Raw genomic sequence first — 10274 nt, forward strand, 5'->3', positions numbered from 1 at the left:
CAGAAGACGGATGTTCTTTTGTTTGAACTCCTTGCGAATGTAGTGGTACTTCAACTCGATGTGCTTCGTCCTTGCGTGGAAGACCGGATTGTGAACCATCATGATGGCGCTTTTGTTGTCGCAAAGAAGAGGCGTAGGCTCCTGTTGTTTAAATCCGATCTCCTCCAACAGATTTCTTTGCCACGCGATTTCTTTGCTGGCGTGTCCGGCTGCGTAGTATTCTGCTTCGGCGGTTGAAAGTGCGATCGGCTTCTGAAGATGACAGGTCCAAGAGATCGCGCCTCCATTCAAAATGAATATTAGACCGGAGGTGGATCGCCGGGTGTCCTCGCAACCTGCGAAATCAGAATCGGAGTAGCCGACAAGATGATTTGTGATGCCTGTCCCTCCGTAGCAGATCCCAAAGTCGATTGTGCCTGCCAGATAGGCCAAGATCCACTTGATTGCCTCCCAGTGAGGTACTCCGGGGTCGATACTTTGCCGGGAGCAAGCGTTGACGGCGAACAAGGCGTCGGGGCGTGTCATCTTTGCTACGTACATGAGGCCGCCGACTGCAGCGCGGTAAGGTGTCGTTGTGAGCGGAGGTTTACCACTGTTCTGTGGGCGGTCTCTGGCACTGAGGCGAGAGCAGGGATCAGCTGGCACGTTACGGGGATGACAGTCTGTCATCCTGAATTTCTCCAGCAGTAAACGGACGTAGGTGCCTTGAGAGATGTAGAGTTTCCTCTCTTCGCGGTTCCTTGTGATCTCGAGGCCGATGAAGATGTCGGCTGGTCTCGAGGTCATCTCAAGGTACTGCTCCAGGTGCTGGATGATGGCTGTTGCCTTTTCTAGCGTCTTTGTTGCCAGGATGCCGTCGTCGACCCAAATTCCGAACAGAGTGATGTCGTTCGGGTCCTTTCCAATGTGATAGTAGAGACACGGGTCGTAGTTGGAACGGATCAGTTCGTACTTGACAATATAGCCGTCGAAGGTCTCGTTGAAGTTGTACGCTGACTGAATCAGTCCGTAGATTGGATGATTGAGCCGACCGACTTTTCCTGGTTTAGTGAACCCTTCTGGCAACTCGATGTACAGTTCTTCGGTCAGAGTTCCGCAGAGAAAGGCGGTCTTGACGTCAAGTTGTGTGAGTTCCAAGTCGTGGACGGCAGCAATGGAGAGCAGCACTCGAAGAGAGTCGACCTTCAGGGTCGGGGCGTACGTTTCGGATGACGTGTAGTCGACATCGGGCTCCTGCGTGTAGCCTTTCGCCACGAAACGAGCCTTGTAGATTGGTGGGCTTCCTTTGAAGCCCGGCTTCAGCTTGTAGGTCCACCTGGTTTTGATCACTGAACGGTCTTTCGGCCGATCGACTTCCGTGTAGGTCTCGGTCGTTTGCAGTGAATTGTATTCTTTCAGTGTGGCACCCATCCATTCCTTTGCTTGTTTAGAGGCCACGGCGTCTTGATATTGATCCGGTACTTCATTCTCCGTCGATCGGGCTGTCGCGTACTTGGTGCCGTCGGCTGCCTTCATGCTCTTGATGACTTTTGGCGTCTTGATTCTCAACGAGCGACGGGGATCTGGAACCGCAGGCGCGTCTATTAGGTTTTCTTCTTCTAAGGCCGTGCGCGTCCGTACCAGTCTTCCTTTCTTTGTTGGAGGTGGAAAAGAGGGAGACTCAGGCTGACTGCTTAAAGGAAAGATGAGCGGAGAGGTAGGCACCGTGTCGTCTCGAGGATCTTCAGGCGGTTGGAAAATTGTAGTTACTTGTTCGTCAGTGTTGGGATGAACCTTTGGTTGGGATGCAAGCTGTGGGAAGACTTGAGTGTCTTTCTGTAAGTCGACGGAGGGGAGACGTGGAGCGTAGACGTGATGAGCCGGTGAAGCGTCGCAGCTCGTGTTAACTTTTGCGGTAGACGGATCGTAGAATCTCTCTCCTTTCTGAGTGTCGGAGTTGCCGACGAAGTAGACCAGATTTCCAACGGGCTCGAGTTTGCCTGCACGAATTGCCTTGGGAATCAAAACGTAGAACTCCCTTCCGAAGGCCCTGAGCGTCGAAAGATTTGGCTTCTTTTTGAACCATGCTTCGTACGGTGTCACATCTGGGCAAGTGGTGGAGATAGATCGGTTCAAAACGTAGATCTTGTGATTTGTTGCTTCGGCCCAGAGCGAGAGAGGAAGAGACTTGTTGGAGTGCAACAACGCGCGAGTCCCTTCGAAGAGCGTCCTGTTGTCTCTTTCGGCTGAGCCATTTTGTTGAGGCGAATGGCGAACGGAGGTCTCGTGCCTGATGCCCTTCTTTTTCAGTCGCTGTTCAAAGTCGTTCGACTCGTACTCCTTGCCGCCGTCGGTCCGCACGCACTCGACCAGTTGTCCTGTCTGAGTGTGAAGGAGACGAATGAAATCCAAAATTGCACCCGCGACTTGATCCTTCGTCTTGAGATAGTATACGACGCGGAAATCACTGAAGTCGTCTCTCACGGTGCAGCAGTAGAGGGCACCTCCGAGGCTCTTCACTTGAGCTGGACCCCAGACGTCGGAGAAAATCAGTTGACCGATGCGGGAGGACCTATCTGAGGTGCTGCTGTAGAAGGGAGTGCGCTTTGCCTTGGCTGCTGCGCACTCGTGACAGTGTTCTATAGGAGGTTGGGTTCCTGCTGGCAGAGTGAAACCGTCGACTGCGCCGCTCTTGGACATCTTGATCATCATTGGATAATTCAAATGTGCGAGGCGAAGGTGCCATTCTTCAATAGAATTGTGACTAGAACGGGAGAGAGCTCGGAAAGATTGACATGCTGGTTGAGCGGTCTCGGTCGTCTCCTCCAGACGATAGAGAGTAGCGTCCGAGTTGCGTTTTCCGGAGAGAATGGTAACACCGTTCAGGTTGACGTGAACTTTGGTTCCGGAGAAATGGATCGCTGCCCCTTTTGCTGTGATAGCCCCGACTGAAATGAGGTTGATGCCGAGCTCGGGTGCAAAAAGAGAATTGTGGAATGTGATAAGCTGAGTTGATCCATTCACCGACGCGTTAAAGGTGACGTCACCGATTCCTCTTATCTCCACGCGACTGTTGCCGATTCCTTCGATCGACTTCCCTCCTGATGGAATAGGTTTGAAGTTCGAGAATCTGGATTGTTGGTGGAACATGTGTTGAGTTGCGCCCGAGTCCAAGTAGACTTCAGAAGCTTGATGGTTCGAGAGAGAGGATTGAGCGGCGTGGGCGATCATGCTGACACTTGGTTGGCTGGGATCCAAGATGATGGCTCTGTCATCTGTTCCTTGCAAGTATGCGGCGTATGCTTCCGGATCATCCTTTAAGAAACGGCATTCCTTCTGCCAGTGGCCGTAGTAGTTGCAATTCCAGCATTTCCCGTCTCTTCTCTTGTTCCCATCGTTGGATGAAGAGAAACGAGAGTCCCGACGTCCGGAACCTCGGTTGCCGCCGCGAAATCCACCGCGATTTCCTCTTCCTCTTCCTCCTCTGCCACCTCTCTGTGGATAGGGGCTCGAATTAAATCGAGCTGCTTCTCGATTAAATGGGCCGGCATCGACTCGTGAGGCGTCATGGTGTGAGGAACTTGGAGCTGGATACTGCGATGATGAGTGATGCGAGGGCTGACCGTAAAGAGCTTTGTTGTTGTCCGAATCTTTTTTTGTGAACGTTGACATGGCGTCTTTTGTTTCTATCTTCTTCATTGCAGAGTCTCGTCGTGAGATTTGCGAGGGTCCTCTCTGCCATTGCTGTGCTCTCCCACGCAGTGAAGAAGCCGAGAAACTGATCGGGCAGAGTAGTGAGGATACGATTGCTGATGCTCAGCTCGTCTGTTGCACAGCCTGCTTCTGTAAGGTCCTTGGCCAGAAGCTTGATTCCCTCGATGTGGGCTCTGACACCGTGTTCACTGTTGAAAGTGACATTAAGAAACTGCTGTTGAAGAGCCTGTCTTCTCTCAATGGAGTTTTGCTGATACTGATTCTCGATGGAGACCCAGATATCTCTTGCTGTGTCACATGTCAAAAGAGATCTTTGTTGCTCTTCGTGACAGGTGTTGAACAAAAAGTACTTTGCCAAGTTGTCGTCCTTCATCCACTTGTCAATAAGGGCTTTGTTCGTGACCACAATGCCTTCTTTGACCTCAGCAGGCTTAGCTCTTGATCCATTAACTATGGTTTTGAGATCATGCTCTTGGAGTCGCAGTTGGATGCTATATTTCCAAATGGCAAAGTTCTTTCCGTTGAACCTTTCTGTCTTAATGCCTCCTTCTCTTGTCGAGGGATTTGATTCCATCTTGATTTGAGTCGACTTGCGTCTCTGGGCCCATAACCTGTTAGATTATGATCAAGGGATAGACATTACTTTTGATCTTGTTTATTACCATCTCAACGTTGAGGAAACATGCCGTCTCTTGACATCAAGAGGGCTGCCATCTCTTATTGTAAAGAGGGTAGATTGATATAACATATTACCTTTGATCGCAGTCCACTAGCACAGAATACAGAAACACTTGTAAGATAATAATCTAGGTGGGATGCTGAACGAACAAAGTGTTCACCATAAGAAAGAGAAGACACACACACGTAATAGAACGTCAGAAAGACGATGACAACGATTGAGAGTCGTTGTGCATAATCGAGGATAGTCCCCCTAGCGGAGGATTGTTAACTTAACATTGACTTTATCCAGTACATAAGCTGAGCCAGTTTCATTCGGCAATTGTTTTCTTTCTTCTACTTGTATTTGCCACTGAATTTCCGTTAATTGTATTTCAAAGGTTCCACGTAAGTTATTCAGCCAGTCGGCCCATAGTGGTATATTTGTTCCTATTTCTTCGTGCCAGGTGAGAGCCTTCCCATTCAAGGAGCTAATGGCGGCCCTTCTCTTGTCAGCATCTTGCCAACCTTCTGCTAACGCTTTTCGATTAACCAGTTGTAGCCAGTCTTGTAGTGATTCGTCTTTTGATCCTGAATATTTGACATCGGAGTCCAGCGTAGTCCGAATCGCTACCGCTGGGGCCGGTACTGGATTCACGGGGGCAGCTACGACAGGTGCTGCAAGTAAACGATTTGCTAGGGCCGTGAGTACGTCCTGTTGTTGACGCATTTGTTGTTGCTGAATTTGAAATTGCTGTTGTTGCAACTGTTGATTGGCCGCCAGATTGGCCAATGCTTCTGCTAGGGCGTCTTGATCCATTTCTATTTTATTGGGACTTGTGAATCGTGATACCAGTTTGTTTTGGCACCGACTAGGATGACACTTACAATGCTCGTTGCAATACCTTTCGTTCTGGACGCATACGCACCCTTTACAGGTGGTTGATTTACAACTACAGCCAGACTGCATTAAACTTTACGCGTCAATTAAGTCAAAGTATTTGACCTTAAGACACAGTTGTGTCGATTAAGTCAGACTTTAAGACGCAAAACGTGTCGTTTGAGCAAGGCGAAACCTGAAAGTAAGACACAAGACGCGTCAATTACGAGGTGATAATTTCTGTATTAATGAACGTTAAACAGGTACAATTTTTGGTTTTGTTTTATTCGATGAAAGTAATTTCCATCCTTATTCTTTCTAATTCTTCTTCTTCTTCTTCCTTCTTCTTTGCTGCTTCCCTGTTTCTTGACCTCCAATTTTTCTTTCGTTCTTCTTGCCTCTCTTTCTTCTATGCTTTCTTCTTTGGTTTTCCTCAGTTCTTCCTCTTCTGCTCTTTTCTTAGCCTTTCTTGATTCTTCCTCTTCTGCTTTCCTCTTAGCCTTTCTCGACTCTTCCTCTTCTGCCTTCTTCTTAACCTTTCTCGACTCTTCCTCTTCTGCCTTCTTCTTAACCTTTCTCGACTCTTCCTCTTCTGCCTTCTTCTTAACCTTTCTCGACTCTTCCTCTTCTGCCTTCTTCTTAACCTTTCTCGACTCTTCCTCTTCTGCCTTCTTCTTAACCTCTCGCCTTCTGGTCTTCGATAGAAGGCGTGGGTTCAGATCCCACTTCTGACACCAAATGTTAAGAATCACAACGCAAAACGCTTCACAAATAAACGAATTTGTATTGCCAGTGCACAAATACAATGCTTAGTCGCATATAAACCGAGAGCCTACCGACCGTAGCTCTTACTCTCACGACTCTCCAGCGGCAACTGGCGCCAAAACTGCAGGGGGGCGCCTTTTATGCGGGTTCAAGAGGGCAGGGTAGGTCAAGGGCGGGGCCAATCAGGTCAAGGTAGGGAATAATATTCTTACAAAGTACATGCCCGCGCATTCTAGCGGTCAACTTAACAATTACATGAACAGATTTTGACATTTCATAACAATACCAGCGAAATATCGCGATAAACCCTAACTAATTATTTATGGTTAAGAGACAAAACTAAAACTTAACAAATTGTTTACTTTAGAATAGCATCGTAGTTTTCTTCCTCAGTATTTTCAACGTTGAAATCCACCACTCGCTGGGAAACGTATATGTCAGCCAAATTACTTTTTTCTTGTTTTGAAGCTCTCGTCCCAAGCCATCCAATGTGAGGCATTAAATAGACATGCATTTTGAACGTATTAGATGTGTTGAAACCTAGTGTGTGAGCAAAATAATACATGTAAATATCAAAAAAATTATAAAACGTCTCATTATAACATACGTTTCGCTATCATCTTTTGACGTGAAACGACGCCACTGTTGCAACTTGGAGACAGGGATGCATTGTCTAAAAACAAAAATTATATTACGTAAAACATTTCATTAATGCAATTGTTGGGAATTACCTTTCACTTCTGTTATTGAAGAAGAAGCCATTAAAGATTTTCGCATTGTCAGCGCTCTTTTTCTTCTTCTCTCGTTTGCCTCAGTCGAGTGGCTATTCATTTCCTGAAAAGTTCCACACGATTTAAATGGTGAATCTGGGTTCACCAATCCCAATACAGCCACATCAGCTGAAACTGAGGAATGTTCTTGATAAATCAATGCACAACATGACTTATTATAAAAAAAAGTTAAGTTTGAAATTAAATAAGTCTTACCAGTCACACGTTGTGCATCTTTCAGATTTGAAAGAAAAACCGGCAATCCATTTGGAGTCTTTCCTTTTCTCACACAATCTAATTTGTACTGATCGTACAACTGCAAAAAGAGCAGGTATTCGGCAACTGAATCTATGCTCATTTTTCCTTATTGGAAAACTTACAAATTGTAGAATTTAAATAGATAAGGAATCACAAGAAATTGTTAAGCACTTCTGACGGATCCATGCGGTCTTTGCGATGTAAAATTGTAAAGAAAGTGTCAGTAAATTTGCGTCTGCTAGTCTTTGAGTCTGCTAGCAGCTACCAATTACTAAATCGAATGCGTGCCGCTAGATGTCGAGAAAAGCTTTCTTAACTTTCTTTAACGATCTGCTATTGCGCTTTTCTATAGCTATCTCGCTATGTTATGCGCTTGTTCTTCTAGTCTTCTACTTAGTGATCCACAAATTATAGGCTAATACACCTATTTATAACAGCAAATAAATTCCTTGTATATATGCTTGATAGACGTCGTCGTCGTCAGGTATTGAGCGCGTGGTTCTCCTGGAGCTGCGCGGAACTTATAATTTTATCATTTGTGGGTGCATGTGTAAAATTATGCTGTTTCTGACTTCATATTTGGAGTCAGCGTGAAAATTTGAGTATATGGTGTTATTTACATTAATTTGGGCGGTAGCCTGCCGGAGTTAGTTTTTTTAGACATAATTTTTTTCCGAAGAAAGTCCGCCGTGTTAAGATAAACGATTTTCGTCGTTTTTTCCCTTAGAAAAAATGTGTCGTAAAAAAGATAACTCCACTATGCTACCGCACAAATTAATGAAAATAACACCATATACCCATATTTCCACGCTGACTCCAAATATGAAGTCAGAAACAGCATCATTTTACCCATGCATCTGTAATCAACTACAAAAGGGTTTTCACTTTTTAATTAAAAGTTTACCGCGCAGCTCTATAGATCTTATTGCAATTCAAAAGTACGCAACAAGCCAAAAGTCATGCGCAGCTTACGCCGATGCGCACCACTGTGGCCTATAGCTGATCTAAAAATTGTTTTATGCTTGACTATAACCATTCGTACGATGCTTTACCGTTAAGCAGACAGATCGCACTCATGGTCATGGAAGCATCGTACGAATGGTTATAGTCAAGCATAAAACAATTTTTAGTTCGGCTATAGGCCACAGTGGTGCGCATCGGCGTAAGCTGCGCACGACTTTTGGCTTGTCGCGTACTTTTGAATTGCAATAAGATCTATACCGGTCATGTGAGCGATTTCACGCATGTAAGGGATTGAATTCGCTGCATGGTGTACGTCAGAAATTCAAACGTGTCCTAACACGCCTAAGCTGCGAACTTGTTCGGCAAATTTTGGAGAATAATAACAAAATAGCATCTCAATTAGGCTTACAGCAGGGAAGAATTTTGTAGTAGCCTGTACATAGTCCTCTCGTTCAAAGGGGCTATATTTGTAATCAACGTAAAGTTGCCTTTCAGATGGAGGAACCGGGACACAGTAATCTCCTTATTGGACTTGCCGAGTGCATGTAGGAAGCATGAGTGTGTTGTAACTTATTTAGACATTTTTTAATCATCTGTTTGCTGTTTGTATTCTAAATATTAGTGTATGGTGAAACGAAATGAAATTTCTACGAACAGAATACGGTATATAGAATTCGAAACTTGTGTTGATAAATTGCCTTTCTTGGTCTTGCTATCTATCGCCGAGCCGTGTGCCACGGCGTAGTTTTGTGTTGATACGAGTGCGCAGTTGCAAATTTTTTATTACTTGACTGTATTACTCGGCAAGTAATTGACTCCATCTGATTTGAAACCGGTAGATGATGATATGGAATGTCAAAGTGGTTTCTACCACCTGCCAAAAAGATAAAACATCAGTTAATGCAATTTATTTAAGCTATTGAAACAAACTTGGAATTTAGTTTCTTACTTTAGAATAATGCGCTTGGAGAGCTGCATCATCACCGGTAGCGTTACATATATTTCACAGTTGTAGAGTTCGATTATGAGTTCAGTAAACTTAAAAAAAAATAATCAAACGCCATGCAATGTCACTAGGGAAAAATATCTTTGGATTTTCAACGAATACTTTTGTTCGATCCGCGGGTTCCTTGGTGAAGACAGTCGTCTCGCAGTTGGCGAAGTATCAAAATACTTTGAATTCTCTGTCAATTAAATATACCATCGACTTTTCATTTGAAAAAATAAAAGTAGTTTGAACAAGTTCTTATGCTATGGCCGAGTGAGAAATAAGAAAAAATCGACATCCCCTCTGATTATACAAGTAATCGTCGATGGAGATGAGGAAACCCATGATGTCATAGCGAGTAACGTAGTACACTAGATAAATAATATTACTTACAGGGCAAACGGTAAATGAGGAGAATGAGTTCCAAGCGACTTCTTAAAATACTATAGTCGCCTCACTGAGGTGTTTTAACATTTTCAGACATCTCAACATTTCGTTATCTAACAGCTAAGTATAATCTTTCCGGGCCAATATCTGCTACTCGTCAACTATGCGGAGGTAATAAATGACAATCGTTCTGGCACACAAAGTGTACATCCAGCGGTCGATACAGTGCAGTTTAAACTCTGTGCCATATTAATACAAAACTGTACATTATATGGGATTAAATTTAAGCATTCATGTTTAATTTGAAAAAGGTTACCATGATCGCTATCCAGGTAGCGGCAGCTATAGAGTATCTCCTTGGAGACGTTAAATCCGATCGTTTCGACAGACGATGGATCGTTTCCAAACTCGAAAAATAACATTATCGTCTCACGGGAGGTTAGGACCAGAAACAATGAAATGGTCGAACCACCCAGGAATGATTTTGTCGTTGCTACGTATAAACCCACTAAAGGCGTCTAACCTGAAAAATTGCTTCGTAAAATGTATACTTCGACTGCTTTCCCCAAACAAGGCATAACTGATCCATCAATCTTCTTTCGACGAAAACTTACACAGCCCGGCCTGGAAAGTGAGGGCGAAACTAAAGCTGCAAAAACCCAAACCAGAAAATCGTTTGACGGGTAGTTAGATGAAGAATTACGCCGATTGTTTTAAGGAAAAAGCTGAAAGTCTAAATGGATTAGGGAAATCGTTTTTGAAACCGCAACACCATGTTACTGACTTGCTGCTAGTGTAAGGAACGATCAGCCGCGAACCTTTTTTACCACCGCCGATTTCACACCTCCGATGTGCGACCTTGGTTCCCACGGAGAACCCTAACCCGAAAACCCTTACCCGGCACCTTTTTACA

At 44.7% G+C, this 10274-nt stretch overlaps 1 protein-coding gene and 1 pseudogene across 2 annotated transcripts; both read right to left on the reverse strand.

Moving 5' to 3' along the window:
* Positions 1-5994: 5994 nt before the first annotated feature.
* Positions 5995-7269, reverse strand: LOC116935938. 2 transcript variants are annotated; one of them, XM_045176862.1, is made up of 5 exons: positions 6982-7269; positions 6727-6900; positions 6603-6668; positions 6358-6535; positions 5995-6303 (listed from the first exon to the last, which is right to left on the reverse strand). In XM_045176862.1, exons 1-5 carry the CDS (start codon positions 7121-7123, stop codon positions 6270-6272), a joined length of 594 nt encoding a protein of 197 aa, XP_045032797.1. In that variant the 5' UTR covers positions 7124-7269; the 3' UTR covers positions 5995-6269. The 2 variants fall into 2 exon arrangements, with proteins under 2 accessions (XP_045032797.1, XP_032799034.2); XM_032943143.2 differs by having other exon boundaries at positions 6727-6912.
* Positions 7270-8607: 1338 nt separating this feature from the next.
* On the reverse strand, positions 8608-10136 carry LOC116936646 (annotated as a pseudogene).
* Between the last annotated feature and the right edge of the window lie 138 nt (positions 10137-10274).

This window comes from Daphnia magna, linkage group LG7, assembly GCF_020631705.1.
Source record: "Daphnia magna isolate NIES linkage group LG7, ASM2063170v1.1, whole genome shotgun sequence".
NCBI lineage: Eukaryota > Metazoa > Arthropoda > Branchiopoda > Diplostraca > Daphniidae > Daphnia > Daphnia magna.

Excerpts from the sequence above, each read along its gene's own strand:
- LOC116935938 (XM_032943143.2), bottom strand. The coding sequence starts at position 7,123 with ATGAGCATAGATTCAGTTGCCGAATACCTGCTCTTTTTGCAGTTGTAC. Across the intron at positions 6,669-6,726 it reads TTCAATAACAGAAGTGAAAG|ACAATGCATCCCTGTCTCCA; the intron begins GTAATTCCCAAC and ends TTTTGTTTTTAG. Across the intron at positions 6,304-6,357 it reads AACTACGATGCTATTCTAAA|GGTTTATCGCGATATTTCGC; the intron begins GTAAACAATTTG and ends ATAATTAGTTAG.